At 41.7% G+C, this 17,460-nt stretch overlaps 1 protein-coding gene across 5 annotated transcripts in view; it reads right to left on the bottom strand.

The window, feature by feature from the left end:
- The window catches only part of mdga1 (MAM domain containing glycosylphosphatidylinositol anchor 1), a 177,489-nt gene that overhangs the window by 26,561 nt on the left and 133,468 nt on the right, over positions 1–17,460 (bottom strand). For all 5 annotated transcript variants that reach the window (XM_020589876.1, XM_020589877.1, XM_020589878.1 and 2 more), the window contains 6 exons: positions 13,963–14,229; positions 13,675–13,823; positions 5,604–5,784; positions 5,448–5,471; positions 3,215–3,367; positions 2,874–3,035 (listed from right to left, as the gene is read on the bottom strand). In XM_020589876.1, the coding sequence (XP_020445532.1) occupies positions 2,874–3,035; positions 3,215–3,367; positions 5,448–5,471; positions 5,604–5,784; positions 13,675–13,823; positions 13,963–14,229 (936 nt within the window). The remainder of the gene's footprint in view (positions 1–2,873; positions 3,036–3,214; positions 3,368–5,447; positions 5,472–5,603; positions 5,785–13,674; positions 13,824–13,962; positions 14,230–17,460) is intronic.

The following is a 17,460-nucleotide window of genomic DNA, read 5'->3' as shown; positions in this document are numbered from 1 at the left end:
TAGTAAAATCTATTGGAAGGCTGCTGTACAGTCAAAATAGGGAACACAAAACTAAACCAACTAAAAGGTGCACAGAGTTGGGTGTTGATTATCAGTGGATAGTGGACAGTGGTGTGTTATAACATGAAAGTTAATTAAATGAATCGATATCTGCACCTTAGTAAGCCTGCGCGATTATGTGGGTGAACTTTCAAATGTGTAAAAACCAGTCACTACAAATAGTCCCACTGGTTATATTTAAATCTTTACTGTTGATGAAGTGCTTCACTTTATAATCAGTGCCCCAGTAAACTACAGGGAGCATTCACCACAACCACAACACCAGACATCCAGCTCTCAACACCTGCCTCTATAATTGGGTACTGGACTTCCTCACCACCAGGCCGCAGTCAGTTCAGATCAGCTACATTTTCAGCACCACCACACTAAGCACCGGGCTGTGTGCTGAGCCCACAGCTATTCACACTGCTGACATCTGATTGCATGCACTGCATCATCCTGTGAAGGCGCTTCACTGGGTTTACTGATGGCACAGCAGTGGTGGGCCTCACCAACAAAGATGAAACAGCTTGGACCTTCTAGCAGTGTGGTGTAAGACCAACAGCCTTTCTCAAAATAAATGGAAAACAAAAGAGGTTATCGCAGACTTCAGGAAGATGCAGCTGACCACATGCTGCTGACCGTCGATGGCACCGCTGTAGACAGGGTCAAGAGAACAAAGTTCCTGTGAGTGCAGTTCACAGACGACTTCGTCTGGGTCTCACATGTGACAGCGCTTTCAAAAACTAAAGTCCAGAACTTTCCCGCGGTAAAAAATTCCTTGCGTGCATTGTGATTTGGTCTTCCACAGCAGTGCAGAGGCACCGGGAAGATTATACAAAGTGTGATGATTAGCAGTGAGGTTTGAATGCAGCATGTAAAACGCTGTGCAGTATTTGTCCAATCAGTGACATTCAGCACTGCAAATCACATCCTGATATGTCTTGGGCCTTCTGAAAGTACTATCTCTGGCTAGGGACTTTTTAAGGGGGTGGAACTATGGCCCGAAACTAAATGTAGACCCTGGTTCCTCCAATGGAAATGCAGGCAGTGGAACTATGTTCCAAAAAAAGGCTCCTGTTCCCTGAAGAAAATTCCTTTGGTGGAAATAGGGCTTAAGAAAGCAATGCCAACTTTCTACGACGTTGAACACCATGAAAGACCCCTCCCACCACAGCCACAGCCGCTGCGCCACTTACTATCCAGCCAGAGGTACAAAAGTAACAAGACCTCCTCTGCCAGGCTATACAGAAGCTTCTTCCCTCAAGCTGCAAGGATTCCTAACAGCTTGAGCACCAAATGTAAAGACTGTTTTGCTAGAATTTCATCACCGTGTTTGCTAGGAGAGGAGAACATGCATTGGACCGTGTTTCCCTCCAGACTGATCTTGCTAATGCAGGAGTGATTACTCTTACTTCAACGCAAGTACACAAACACTGACACTTTGAGCTACACTAGATCGATTTCATGTGTCACTTCTAGAGGGCGCTGTAGCATGAAACAAGAGAAACCTGATTTCTTTTACATGAGTTAACTCCTGCTCAAAACAACTGTAGCTGACAAGTCTGATAAATCTTTAGCTGAACCTGTCTTTATATGCCAATACTTCATCACCTCTTCATTCAGTCGAAAACACTTCAGCCAAAATTGCAACTGCTCTCAACCATGTTAAGTACAACAGGACAAATTCCCCATGGATGCCATGTCTGTTTGCTACTGTGATCTTGGAAACATTCTGAGCTTCAGCTGATTGATAGCATGGACTGAGCTGAGTGCATGTTGACTACATGTTCACTGGGGACACCAAGCGCTACAGTCTTTAGTTTTACTCTACAATTATTTTTTTGTTTCCACCTATTCATTATTTAGCACTCTTCCTTATCTCTGTTCTGTGGTGCCCCATGAGAAATGATGTCATTGCCCTGTGTATGTCATGTACATCTATAACCCCTAACCCTAATCCAGTAAGCCTGAATCTGAACCGGACGTGACGTTAGTAAAGTGCGATAAAGCAAAAACACCTAGGAGAAAACTTCAGCTAATGAAAGAGAAAAACTTGGTGAATTTGTAGTAATTTCTATTAAAAAACCGTACAACATCTTAACTCCTGTTCCTACAGTTACATACCTATTATACAATAGGTACACACAAATCTGCACACAAACATTGTGCCCTTCTTTGCATACATATCCTCAGAAAACAGGGAAGGTCAAAAGGGGAACAAATGTTACAGAGAAGCCTCTATGCTTGGATTTTAGACACATAAATCAACACTGTGTGTTTATGTGTGGGTGTGCATGTGTCTGTGGGTATGCCTTCATATTTGCAGGTTTTACTATATGTTTGTTGTACAAATCTATGCATATGTATATGTGTGTTTGTGTGGGAGTGTACACAAGTGTGTGCAGGTGTGCAGGCTACAAGATGTATGCATTGGAGCTCTGTGACAGGGCACATTATGATGAACAGCTCCCCTAAAAGACTGATTGCGTCTTACCGCAGCCATAAATCACACACCCACTGCCTCCTCCAAGCACACACAAATGTACACACTGAGGCACATGTACAAACAGAACTTTTGTTACCCCTCCACCCCCACCCCCTTCACTTAGACACACACACACACACCTAGAATGTTGTGTGTGATGAGCTCTACAAGCAAGGGCCAAGCGCAGAGGTCAGCACTGGACAGAAGTTCAGCACCGTGACAACCTAGATAGTGTCAGCACACCTTCTGCTGTATGTGCATGCGTGCCGTTCTGTTTCTCTGGATGTGTGTTAGGAGAGGGCGTGTGTGTATGTTTATGAGCATTACTCTGCTCTCTGCTACTCACCGATGTGTTTGCCCTTCATGTGGTAGTAGAAGGAGACGCAGTACGGGACCCTGCCGGAGCCCTTCGGTCCCTTGACTGAGGTCACGTTGAACAGTGGAGACAGCAGACGGGCCTTGTCTCCCTGAACACGAGGTCTTGATGCTTCAATGTACATGTAGTAACCTGAAATCAAAAAAATTACATTCCATTGTTCAAATGCAACACAAAATAAAATGTGATTAATTGAAGACTGGTTTTCTCGGTTTCTAACCACCACCTAATTTTGCAGTAAACATTTCTGCCTCTGCATGACTACACACACGACTGAATGTGAACATAAAACTATTCCTCCGTTTCCTCACCCTCCTTGGTTCCACTGCGGTCAGTCTCGGGGCCAGTATTAGCAGATCGCTTGGGATTCTGCGTCAGGTGATTCTGTCTCGTCCAGTCAAAGACATCGCTACGATCTTGAGAGAAACCACAGATGCGCTCGTCCTCAAAACCACAAACATGATCTGGAATGTGTTCGAAAAAACAAGAGAGCAGAAGACATTCAATCAATAATATGTGAGGCAAGTGACATTAAAAACTACAGGTGACATAACCTGGTTTTTCCTTCCCACTTTCCTCAGAGAAATGAATGTCAACAATATAGCCGTATAACGGTCTCTGCAATATGCACTTCAGATGTGAAAATCAGACAGCCAGGCAATTACAGGCAAAGTGATAGGCACAATGTAGGAGGCAGGGGATAGAGTGTGAAGCTGAAAATGGATTCCACATATTATGCATAGTCTTCCTACACGCAGAACATTTTAAGGCAACTGTGATTGGGACCAGCTATGATTAATGTCAAAGACATAGGAAACAACATCAACAAAAACCCTTTTATCAGAAAGTCTTACATGTTGTTTCATGTTAGGGACAACCTGGTTAACCTTCTGAACTATGTTTTACATTATAAGTTGTTTATTTTAGTTTTTATTTGGGAAGAGTTGTACATTTGTCATTTGTTAAATTGTCTAATTCCCAGAGTCCTAAGTGTGTCGATGTACCAGTCAGTCAGTGATGTCACCACCGGCTGCCTGATATGGATCAAGAGTTTCTTGATTCTCTTGAGGCTGTGAATAAACTGATATGGTTTATAACAATGAATATAAAAAGAGAATAAAAAATAAAAGAAGAGTATTCTTTGTACAGCGCTACAATGCCACCTCTCTAAATGTGGAGAGACTTTCAGGTTATGTTCACACATAAGTATGAGGAGTGTAGAGAGGGTATAGTTATCTCTTATTAAGAATTGTCTGTGAGAAATCCAGCAAGAGGGAACACGTCAAGTCTAAGAATGGCAAACTATGAACTGCTGTGGAGAGCACTGCGAGCTCGGCAGCTCATCCATACAGTCTGGGAGGGAATGTGTGTACAGTATGTGGTGCATGCAATCAACTTAGATGCATAGGTCCACCTTTTCCCATCTGGATGCCTCAACCGTCTGTTGACTCTGAATATGATGCCTAATTCTCACAACAAACCTTGGGGAAATCTGTGATCTTCACCTGTCAATTAACCTTCTAGGATCCTCTTTATGTTCTCCCTGTTCATATGACTTGGAGTCATATTTTGGTTTGTTGATACTGCCACATACTGTAGTTTGGTCAACTTTGATGCTGATGTCTCTTGTTTAGCCAGACCGAGGGACTCTTCTCAATGGTGCTGTCACCACCATTTGCCCATCTAGAGGACTCCACCATTAAAAGAGACTCACTACATGAATGAAAATCAAAGCAAGCCAGTATAACACCAGCTATCTAAGCTGACAGTTTCGGTGAAAGCTTCCCTGGACACTCACACACACACACGATGGCTTGTGTGTGCTTCTTTGTTTCAGGGAGCTAATCTATTGCTATTCACACCCTGCTCCACTACATACGCTCCTTTCAATTTGCACTGTTGTTCTCGCAGTCTGTTCCAATCTGCTGTTGTTTTAATTGCCTCACCCTGGCAGAGCCAACTGCCACTCCTGCCAGAAAAATGCTGCATGTCCCTTAATGAAGAAAATAGACAAGATGCAATTGACTGAGAAAGGAAGAGGGATGGCAAGAGAGAGGATGAGTGGCAGGGAGAGAGCAGCAGTGAGACGTGGAGAGGGGAGGCTGAGAGAGAGAGCTAAAGATTTAAGGTGATAGGTAACAGTTTTAATATAATTTTATTCAGTGAGCTCCAATATGCGATATTTTCAAAACCTTTTACCAATCACATCACCTTAAATAGTTTTATATCCTTGCAATCACGGCCACTCTTTCATGACATTTAAAATGCTGTGGGCCAGCTTCCAGCCATCATTTGCTTTCTCACATCCTGCTGTTACCCCATTCTCCTCTCTAGCAGCAAGATTTAATAAAGGCCAAAGCTGGGTCATGGCAAACTTTGCCTTGACAAACTTGTGCTGACATCGCTTGCAGCATACAAGCTAAATTAACTTTGATCAAAATTCAGTGTCCCTTCCTAACTTCACCAACTGTCATCAATCAGGTCACAATAACACGATCCAGACTATGAAATGAGGAAGAGCTTAGTACTGTAGCTAGGTCTCACCTGAAGGTCTCGGGTAGGTGTAGGCTGGAAGAAAATTACAAGAATATTGATTACCATTCACATATGCACAACCCATCAATTATTCTATGATTTGATGTGAAAGACAGTGACTAGAGACAAAGATGTTTGATAAAAATTCCTTTAAATGTGTCTTACGTTCTGAATACTGGATGATTCGACTGATGTATTCCCCAGTGCTGTAGGTGGTGATGGGGGCCAGTCGGACCTCGTAGGACAGAGGGATTCTCAGGTCTGAAATGACGTTAGACATCAGCACACCGCTCTCTGGCTCCTTACCCTTGAGGTCTATCTGCTTCGACAGCAGGTTCTGCTTGTTCTGGATTAGCACACACGCAGGGGAAGATGCAGTCACATTAAGATGTACACTCACACACATACTCAAAAGAAAACAAACCAGTACATATAAAGACAAATACAGGCAGTAGACAAAAGACAGTCATTACACAATGCAGCAACTCTGACTGACAGACTGTTGGCACCTCCCATCTTTTCTCCCCCACTTTCATCACACCATCCTCACCCTCATCTCTACCACACTAAGTTGATACATTATTCTGAGATTTTCACCAATCAGCTAAAGCCCCCACTTATCTCCCATCTGGAGGATTTTCACTGCAGTATCAACTACTCCTCTGCAATTTTATGTAAACAGGCAAACAAAGTCAACTTGGGGTTAAGGATCTGCTCATATCTTCCTGGCAAAAATACCATCTGCTCAGATGTGATTAGGGTTATTTGCTTTGTGCTGTATAAGCTATAATCATTTATCTACACGTATTAATCACTATAATATCATCATCATATTGTTGTTACTTTTCCATATCTGCGCATACTTCCACACATTTCCTTTTACGGTCAATGAAATTAGGTGCTGGCATACAGCCAGTTCTGGGCATATAGCCATAAAACACACCTCAGGATTTTACATATCTTGAAATTTTGAATAGCTCCTTTTTTTTTTTTTATCCCAAACAAAGTGAACCAACTATCAAAAGATGAATGTGTTATGAGCTTGCCCCACTAAGCGCTTTGAAAGCAGGGCAGGTTACTGTACATCAGTCTCAGTACATCAGCAGTCTCCTGCAGATCTGTTCTCAAAAACACAGGTTGGACCAGTGTTAGTGTACTGAGCCAGCTGTCTGATTTCCACCACCACTGCAACATGGACTCTATTATTTTAACAGGAGAATTAAAAGGCCCTTTTTGTTTGCTTTTCACTATTAAGTTATTTATGATAAACAGTAACCTACCCACATTATATCCCAGACAATCTGAATTAAATTGAAGCTGCTGTGCATTAAAAGACTGACAATGAAAATAAAAATGGTTATGATCTTAATCCAGTCCAATCGCTGCCATCTAATTTTTTTAAAAGTTAACTTAGGGGTGTTTTTTTGTTAACACCAATTTCAATAGCACTATTGTGGTGTTATTCCACCCACGGAGAGGATCCATTAGCTGTGTATCTGCCTCTGATCCCAGCCACTCAAAGACCTGACAGTGAGCTCAATCTAATGCATTAGGTCAGCCACTCCACCATAACATCTTAGTACACCCACAGCATGGCATTATCAGGTAATACATGTAGCAGAGGTGTGCGTGTGTGTGTATTGTGTGTGATGCATGTGTTAGTGCGTGCACACACTTGCGTGTACGGCAAATGTCTAGAGCACAGAGCTGCTATGTGGTGAGCAATCAGAAGATCCCAAGCAAGCACAGAATATGTACAGACACGTTCTCTGCCAACCACAGTTTACAGGAGCTTCTGTATATGACTTCATTTGTCGACTGATTTATTGCAATGAACACTCAATTTTATTTTAATCAACCCAAATTTCTAACCCCAGAAAGTAAATATTGGACCCTGTTGGCAACATAAAAAATATCATCATCAGAACTGCTTGTCCATTCCAATTTTGTAGGATAATTATTTAGTTTTTATTTTTCTGTCCCTACTCTGCTCCTCCAGTCCAAAGAAAACCAGTTTGGTAGGTCACAGAGCTGCTGATGCATCCCAGAACTTTCCTTATAATTGCTACAGTACTGCATGCTCTGACATCACCATGCTGCGTTTCCTCCTGTCTTCTGACACTCAAAGTGAGGTGTGCTGTTCCCACTGGATGTCTACGCCCCACCACTAATTCAGACTCACCTAGACTGGGCTGATTATTTCTATTGACAAGACCATGGTGACTCCTGCCCAGGCTGCCAAAAATTTGGTACAACTCCAATTATTGTGTGAGCTCCACATGGCAGCCACAGCCTGTTGCCTGCAAGTTTGTGCTCGGCAACATATATGGAATCAAATCCTTCCTTCCTCACCAGGCGCTATGCCACTAATGGCTGTTAAATCTCCTTTTCTCAGTGCCAGTCTGGCTGTTTCCATTTCTGTAGCTCCAACTTTTCACTCTCACTTGCCAGTCATGGAACAACCTTCTCCCTCATTGGACCTTGTAGGTATCTTTTAGCACAGACAAAATAATCCTATTTCTGAAACATAAACTTCTTCCCTTTGAATAAAATGTTCTCTCCTCTAATTCAACTCATATGCTCCCAAAAAAAAAACTGCTTCTTGATGACCATTTTCCTCTTAAACCTTTCTTTTACAATGCTGCCGGACCACATTAAGGGTCTGACCTTTGCAGATTGGGCTGCTTGGTACCAGCATCAGCTAATATAATTAGCAAGAATAAGAAATAGGAAACCTAACAAAGAATTTAGTGGCAGGATGCTGTAAAAGAGGATACGGTTTAAGAGACTGTCACATCAAGGAAAGGTCACAGGTTTCTATTTCCCAAACTGCAGTGTGTGCTGTTGAGGTTTTCATGAGGAAGGTCCCGCACCCCTTCTTGCTAAATCATTCTAACTTTTGATAGAGTCATCTGGTAAATGCTTAGTATATTAGTGCAAAATGGAATCTTTAGAACAAAGAACAGTCTGTGACTGGGAAGACAACAAAATACTTATTTACTTGAAAAAAAATCAGGCAAGCTCATTTCTCTGAGTCCAAGATTTTTCCTACTATAATCATAAAATCTGGTATATCCATAGGTGGAAGAGGTACTCAGATCCCATACTTATGTAAAAGTACAACTATGACAGCGGGTGGAGAGCTTGAAATACCTCAGAGTCCACCTCAACAACAGACTGGACTGGAAATGTAACACAGATGCTGTCTACAGGAAAGGACAGAGCAGACTGTCTGGGGAAGCTCAGGTCCTTTAACGTGTACAGCAAGATGCTGCAAATCGTTTACCAGTCTGTTGTGGCCAGTGCAGTTTTCTTTGCTGTGATGCGCTGGAGCAGCAACACCAGCAAACTGAATAAACCAAGCAGGAAGGCTGGCTCCCTGCTGTTGACTCCTCCGGAGATGCTTCACACTAAGCCGTTCCTGCCGACTGCCACCACTGTACAGTGATTCTCCTCTGTGTCTGAAGAGGGATCCCCACCTGCACTAATGTACAGTGTAGCTCTGTGTATATATTGTACTGCATATATACAGTGCTTAGGCTTCTTTTCTACTCTACTTCCCATTGGACAGTGATGGAAGAACTACTTGGATTCCTTACTTAAGTAAAAGTAGTAATACAACAGTGTAAAAATGCTCTGTTACAAGTAAAGGTCCTACGTTCAAACTGTTACTTAAGTAAAAGCATACATATATCAACATCAAAACATATTTAAAATACTAAAAGTACTTGTAATGCAGAATGGCACATTGAACATTAATGTATATCATATTGTTGAATTATAATTTTTGTGCACATCTAATGTTGCAGGTAGCTCCACTTTTACCAGCCTCACATTTGATGTTGCAGCTGGTAAAGGGGGAGTTAGTTTTGACTCCCTTAATATGCTTTTAATTTGAATTACTGCTGGGTAACTTGTGAATTTCTACATATCAATAAGTCTTGTAATTACACTGTATTTTTTGTATTAATTTGGTTCTGAAAAGTAACTAGTAACTAAATTTATAAACTAAATGTATTGAAGTATATTGGAGTAAAAAGTAAAATGTAGTGAAGTATGAAGTTGCAGAAAATGAAAATACTCAGGTAAGGAAGATACAGATACCTCAAAACTGTACTTAAGTATAGTCCTTGAGTAAATGTACTTAGGTACTTTCCAGCACAGCATGCTGAGAGAGTGAGTGACTGACATATTTAAAGAGGGAGAGAGGTGGTTGGTTGATAGACTGACATGGATTAAGCTCTCTTTGACTGTGTTTGTGTGTGTGTGGGTGTGTGTATGCGCCACACAGACACTTTCAGAAATTTCAACCAGACTGTTTTCAGCTGTGTCTCAATCAGACTGTCAACAAAGAGACAACAAGACAAAGAATGTGTGAAAGGGAGTGAGAGCCAGGGAGCAGCCCTGAGATAGAAACACAGACGCGGGGTGACGTGTGTGTGAAAGAAAATTAGTTTGGCAGTGTGAGAGGAGACGGCCCTCTTCAAACAATAAGGAGTGTGAGGTTAATTTTTCTATTATCTTCTATTAGTGATCTCTTTCCTGACTGTCCCTTGTGCATGAGCATGTGAACACGTCATCATCTGTGCATGTGTGTGGCATGCCCGGAGCATCAATGCTTGCACAGGCCTTTGTGCTCTCTTTGAGGCCTTATGTGTGAATATATGACTATATCTGCATAGTGGGGCTGGTTATGTACATAAATTATTCATATATTTGATTTAATGTACCACTCTAATTCTTCATGAATATTTTTAATTTCTCATATATATGATAATGGGGACGTGTGTTTGCATGGCAGTGTTTATGTGACTGTGTCTCAGCATAGCAAGAGTCTGGGTGTAGCTGTGATCTGAAGCCAGGTCAGCTGATAGCTGCACAACAAACAACTTCATAGCTGCAGGCAGAAGCCCAGTCAATACAGAGATTATGGGATGGTGAAGGTGTGAAGAGGGAAAGAAAAGAAATTGGCACAATAAGGATGAAGAACTAAAGAAGCAGTAAAAAAAAAAAGGATAGATAGAAACACAAACACATTCTGGACAGTTAGTTCTCTGATCTGAGTGGAAGGTTTATGTCTGCATCGGGAAACTGTAATTGCACAGTAAATACTAGACCATATTCCTTGTTGTCAGCACCAGATTTACATAGATGGCAATGCAAATTAACAAATCAGTGTGTGCGTTTCATTGTATTTGCTAAAAATGTGCATGCGATTTGCGTAAAGAAAGGATGTGCAGTTTAAGATCAGAACACTGATGGGAATATTCTAATGGTCTAAGCCCCAGCTAGGAATCAAGTACTGATAAAATTATGATGTCAAACTTTTTAATATATTACAATCATTAAACCGGTGCCGTGGAGGTCATTAAAAAAAACTCTTCAAGGAAGAAGAGATGAACATTTTCATGACAGCCATGTCATAATATCGTCCTGCCCCCCGACAAACAACCTGACCAGTGCACCTAAATAAAAATGTCTGAAATGAGCCACAGAAACTTAGTAAACCTGTCTATCTTGTTGCAAAATGTAAAATTATCACATTTTAATTATCTTTCACAGATCAAAGCACTCGATTAGGAGACTGTAGGGGTGGAGGCTGTGGTGTGAGGAAAAAGGGTGTAAGGACAGCTGAGGAAACATGTGCGACCTGTCAACTCTGCTAATTCCTGCACAGGGGGACCCTCTGCAGGAGGACTGAAACTAAATTAAAAAGTGTAAACGAATATTTCACAGCAGAGTCATGGAGCAAACCATACAGTCTGCCACACACACATGAAAACATGATACGCTACACACACAGGTAAACACAGACTCACTAGAGGCCTTTCATTTAGTATACATACTGTATACTGTAGGCACAAATCCCCATAAATGTAGACAAACTCAATTAGAAACACAAAAAAGTGCAAAAGTCAAAGAAAATGAATAAACCTAAAGCACAAGAGCCTGCAGTTATGGGCATGTGCTCAGACCTGCAGTAACAAGCACTGCTCTACATGAACTGATCTGAAACCTCTTTTATTCCCATCTGTGTCTGCATGCCTCCCCTGAGACCCCCCACATCATTTTGTATGTGCTAAAAAGATAGTGTCAAGGCACTAAAAGGATGAGCTGGAGAAAGTGTTGCAGAAATAGATGGGTTGTGAAATTGAGATGATATTACATTTGAATGTTCTCATACTCTAGTTAATAGTTGAGAGGACCAGTGAGATTTGCTGTTTTTCTTTAATTTGCATCTTATTTCTCTGTTTCACACATTTCCAGTCACTTCTGTGCTGACTCTCACCCTCTGCTTTCTTTTTTCCATCTCATTTGGTCTCTCTCTCTGATGCACACATATAAACATTCAGGTAAAAACCTTGAAATTAAATTAAAGTTTAGCAACATTTAAGAAGTCCTAAACTGCCACTTAATGCAACTCATTATTTTAACGCTGTCAGCAAAGCAACTCGCAGCAGCTATTTATCAGCTCTATTTCAGATGCCACAGTTCACCCAACATTAAATGCCATTAAGTGTATAGCACAGTACCTCAGAGAAGAAAGATGTAAAGGGAGAGAGAGTGGAAGCAAAGCAGACCGAGAGATGGGAACGAAAGCTGAAGAAATGGAACGAGACTGGGAAAGAGATGATGGGAGTGAAAATTAGGAGACACAGCACCAGAAAAACATAAAATAAAAGGAGAGGGAACAACAGAGAGGCAGCGTGAGTTTTCAGAGAGCTTAGGCATGCCGTCTAATGTGCACCTCAGGAAGGCCAGTGTTCATTTTCTCACTCCTAGAAGAGTCTTACTTAATAAAGTAAGCAGCCAAGTCTTATGGGGGGGGGAGAAATTAACTATTTACAAAAGCAAGCTGGCAGACCCCAAATTGTTTTAGTCTGTGTATAATTCACTGACACCCTTCATGTCTTTGAATCAGGGCAGTAATTCCATGAATACATGTTTCAAATGAAACAACAAGGTTGTCTAAGGTATGCTCCCCAATTGTGGACAGAGGTTTGTCCATCCATCCATTTTCTGCCACTGACTGGGGTCAGGTCACTGGCAAGTTGGGCGAGGTTTGTGTGACACAAAATGTATAATATCTCCCTGAGCATATATAGTTTGTTTTCTGGCTTAAAAGATCTTAAGGGAACATGAGAGTTCAGGTTTAAGAGATTCATTCTAAATTTAAGTTTGTGACTGCCAGACTAATTTAACACCCCTCACAGGGGTGAAAATGAAGTCACATCAGTGCAAAGTCAATCATTTGAGGACAAGATAAAAACAAAAATAACATTAAAAATTAGACTCCCTTAACTGTCTCTAGACTGAATCCTGGTTACAGTGAAAGATGTTGGCAGCGGAGGCCTGGTCTTGTTAAGCTGTGGTTACACCATCAGGAGTGAATGCACTATTTTCTGTCTGGCCCTCACAAGCTAAAATCCTGCTGTGACAGTGCAGTGACTGCATGTGGAAAGTCTGAAAGGATGGTCACTCACTGCTACTTTTATTTCTCTGAACACAGGCACAGCCTGCTAATGGGGCTTTTTAGCGCTGATGACCATTCATCTTCACATCTTTGCGACTAGAAAGTTGAAAATGAAGCCTGCGTTTGTTAACACTAAGTGATGAGAGCTGGATATTGAAGATGTGATGGCTATTCATGAAAATGGGGTAACAAGAAGAGAGGTGACATAAAAGGTGAAAAATAAAACAGTAGGTCCTGAAAGCAGATTTTTAAAACATCTGAGAAGCTACTCATATTTATTGTTGATATTAATGGACTGGTGACAATTGGATCAACACAATATAAAAATCCAACCATCCAAAACAGAGAGGAGACAAGAAGTGGCGGCTGTGGCATTGCTCATTCAGTACAGCTCCCCATTGATTGACTACACACGTCTGACACTCCTCAAGCTCATAAAGCCCAGTGTTTACTTAGGATTCACACTTCACTACAGACAGACTTGTGTGCATTTGTGTTCTTGTGTAAGTTGCGAGCCTGTTCAGTCAAGAGTCAAGGTGATATCACAACAAAGGCAGGTATGTTTGCCTTGGTTTTACGCCCAACTAATCAATGTCAGTCTCACGAGTGTTTGATAAACAGTTAGCGAGTTCCCGTTTGGCAAACCATGTACAGTACCTGCCTCAGCTCCAGATCTCAGAAATATACCAGAGCACAATGCACAGACGTTTGTGTGTGTAAGGATACATGCTTATAGAGTGTGTTTGCCTGGGACTACTTTACCTTTCGCACATTAATCCAGTAACCTATGATAAGGTCTGTGGCCTGAGGATCTTTCTGTGTCCACTGCAGGTTGTAGGAATAGTTGTTTCCTTTCAGGATCCGGACTGGGTTGGGTGTGTCAAAGTAAAACTCAGCATTGTAGGGCTGTGCTGTGGTACAGAGGACATAGAGAGCAGATCACTGATAAGGAGAAAACTATCCCATGTGAGCACATGGTGTATGGGTGCATGCATAGAAAGCAGAATTAGTGATCATAAAGTATTACAGTCTCATTTCTTTTTCACTCACCAGAGACATTAAATGTGCACGTTGATGTTCCTGCACTATTGCTGACTCGGCACTCATAAGTGCCGTTGTTGGTGGGTTCCAGCTTGAACTTCAGCTCTGGTGTCTCCTTCAGGTCGGGCATGGGCATACGGATTAATTCACCATTACGAAACCAGCGGATGTCAGTTAGACGTGGTGGGCTGGAGCGCAGGACCGTACACCTCAGGGTCACCATCTGAAAGTTCCTCGAGCGCCTGTCCTCAAAGACGGGGCTCAGCAAAGGAGGATCTGATGAGACAACAGAACCATGAGGTTTAGTCCATTTAGACACTGTTCAACATGCCATGTCAATTAATAAAGGGATATGATGTGCATAAGTAACATTATTGTCATTTGTAGCCTTTTCTCTAAACTTCTAAAATAAAGTATATATAACTGATTCATTCAGGCTTTGCATTCTGCACTGCAGTCGGTATCATAGTGACAGTGCTTCTGTTTGGTTCGATCTGAGAATAGAGAGTATAGCTTTCCCACATCTGACACACTGATGTCAGTCATTTGTTGTCACGCCCTCTGAGTCGACTGGATGTTCACAGGAACATTAATATTAATAAACCTTCACATCAACAATTAAAAGCATCCAGTTTATTACTCATTAGCACTCTATGAATCTCTAACCTTAAAACCTTGATAACATATAATTATAGGATAACAGAAACAATTATTTTCAAAGTATTTGTAGGTCTTGTTTTGTTTCTTCCCATCCATCATAAATAAGGGCAGCAGTCAAAGGGAAGGTTTTGGTACTAAAAAAAAAAACACAATCGATACACACGTGTAAAGGTATTTATTAAAGTCAAACAGAATTACTTCACCATAAATGAAGATGTCTCACTATTGTGTAACGATGTAGTAAACTGCAGGGATTTTTGGTCAGCTGTTGAACTGTTACATCAAACACCTAGCATCAGTTTTCTGTCTGTACTTCAGTGCTGAACGGATCAGAACCTTCTTTAAACCTTTTTTTTTCAGCACTTTATCCAGTATTCATTTGAGAATTATTATATGTTTTCTTAATCTTCATCCAATCACTTTATTGTTAATTTATTATTAAGCATAGCAATCAGGTGAACCCATGTGAGGCCTACTTAAAATCCACTTCCATCATAACGATAAACCGAAGCAGACACATATCTGAGAAGTTGGAGATGTGGACAAAGGCAAGTTTCTCCCGCCTCATCCTCGTTTTGCTCTCTGCAGTATAAATTTCCTCACAGCATCAGAAAACATTAGTTCTGACAAATTGTCTGACACAGAACAACTGTTATTTCCATGAGGGATCAGACACAATCCCATCGCTGCTGCTAACCAAACCTAACCAGCTGTAATGAACCTGTCAGCAGCGATGGCTGGCTCTGCGGTTAATGACTGACTAGCGCTGTTGCCCTGGGGTCAGCCGAGACACAACACAGCCAAATTACTCTGCCGCATATCACCATCCAGCTAGTTCACCGCTGGCTAATCATGGAGGTAACAGACAAGATGCTAATGGGTGGTACCGCATGTAACGGAGATGAGATCTGGTGTTGAGGCCCCCAGAGGTGAGGCTGCACGACTGGAGTTCCTTATAAATCAAGTTTATCAGACACCGACGTATAATTATAGTCTAATATACAGCACGCCTGTAATTTAGACAGATCAGGCTACAGAATGAGCTACAGTCTGGAGTCGAGAAAGACACAGAGGAAGAGAGATAACATGAGAAGCAGGGGAGGAGATGTTCTTTTTGTGCTTGATACAATGTGGAAATCTCTGGGCAGCAGAATCAGCCACCCCAGAAGCAAAGGAAATAATCACAGAAAGACATTTGACAAGGAACTTCTATAATTACGTTGATGTTAAAGACAAATCATTCTGATGTTTAAACAACTGGTACAGAAAGTGTTAATATACTTAAACACAAACTGAAAACCTGCCTCTTTAGTTTAGCTTTTGATTATTTGCTTATTTATTTCATTGTGTTTCTGTCTACACATATTATTTTTGCCTTTTATCTATTTACTATGTGGTGTATGTGGTTGTCTGTCTTTAAGTGTCAGCCCTGTGATAAACTGGCAACCTGTCCAGGGTGGACCCCACCTGTCAGCTGGGATTGGCTCCAGCACCTCGTGACCTTCTTCAGGAATAAGTGGTATAGATAATGGATGGATATTGTTTGTTTTACATCAAGACTCTCAGACTGTGTAAGCAACATCTTACGTACTTTCTACTTTGATGTTTGTATAATAAAAACTGTCATTTGCTGCCTGGTGTCCAGTCACTCTCGGCCTCTCTCCAGTCACAGTCGCACCATGTGATAAAGCTGAGGAATAAGTGAGTGGTCAAAGGTCAGACTGTTTTACTATGAAGTGATTAGCATATGGTAACAAACCCACCTCCGCTAAAAGACACTGATGGCAAGGGTCTGGTGACAGAAGCAGAGGGAAGGAGGTGTGCAGTGAGCTGGCCACTGAGCAGTTTATAAGTCATTCTATCCCCAGTGGATTTTGGGGAACAGGTTATTGAAACCCTTTACTTGACCTTAAGTTCTTTATTTCAACAATATTGTAGGTTTGTTTGCAATCAGTTTCACTTTTCAGGTTTACACATAATTTAATTTCTAACTCAACCTTTCAGATCTCTTGAGCATTGTTTCTTCATTTATTTGCTCCACATTTGGGGCTCACAGCAGCACACTGTAATGTTTCCTAATGGGAAGACCAAAATCCATGTAAACATACCATCACTGTCCGTCCTAATGAACGCAAAATGGATTCCACCCGGGAATGCAACACTGACCAAGCCAAGCATTTACAGTGCACAAACAGAAAGTCAATTTACATTAGACTGAGAGAGGGAGGAGGTGTGTGCTGGAGGGAGTAAGGCAAGCTGGGGGGAAGAAGAAGATGACAATGAGGAAGACAAATTATAGGGAAGGTATGGTGTGAAAGTGAGAGAAGTCAATGATTGAGTACGGGAGGTGGGGAGAGAATGAGAGAATGCAGGATGCAGAACAGGAATGACAAGACAGAGAGAGGTCCTCTCTCATGACCAGCAGTTAGATGATTGATGATGATGAGAATGGCAATGAGGAAGAACAGTCACCTCCCGAGGAAAGAAAGTAGGCAAATAAAGAAGGGATACAAGGCAAAAAGTAGAAGTGGGAGAGGCAAGAGGTGCAAGAATCTGCATATCTACTTAGATATACCTGCCATCAAAATAATGGCATCTCTAACAACCTTTTCCTCCTTTTCATCACTCTAACCTCCCAATCACAAGATTTTCTGTCCACCATTACCCAACTCTGGTTCTCCCTCTCTCAGTCCTGATCGTGTATCTGTCTCGTCTCTCAGTTTCTTTCTGTGTCTAGAGAGGGGTGGCCACCTGGTCCATTAATCAGAGTTGGCCAGTGTGGACAGCAGAGCAAAGTGTTGCCCTTTCGCCCCCTGCATTAGCAAGTGTTGTAAATCCTTCCTCAGA

The sequence above is a fragment of the Monopterus albus genome, unplaced genomic scaffold (assembly GCF_001952655.1).
Source record: "Monopterus albus unplaced genomic scaffold, M_albus_1.0 scaffold10.1, whole genome shotgun sequence".
Classification (NCBI taxonomy): domain Eukaryota; kingdom Metazoa; phylum Chordata; class Actinopteri; order Synbranchiformes; family Synbranchidae; genus Monopterus; species Monopterus albus.
This window is presented reverse-complemented; position numbering and strand designations above follow the sequence as displayed.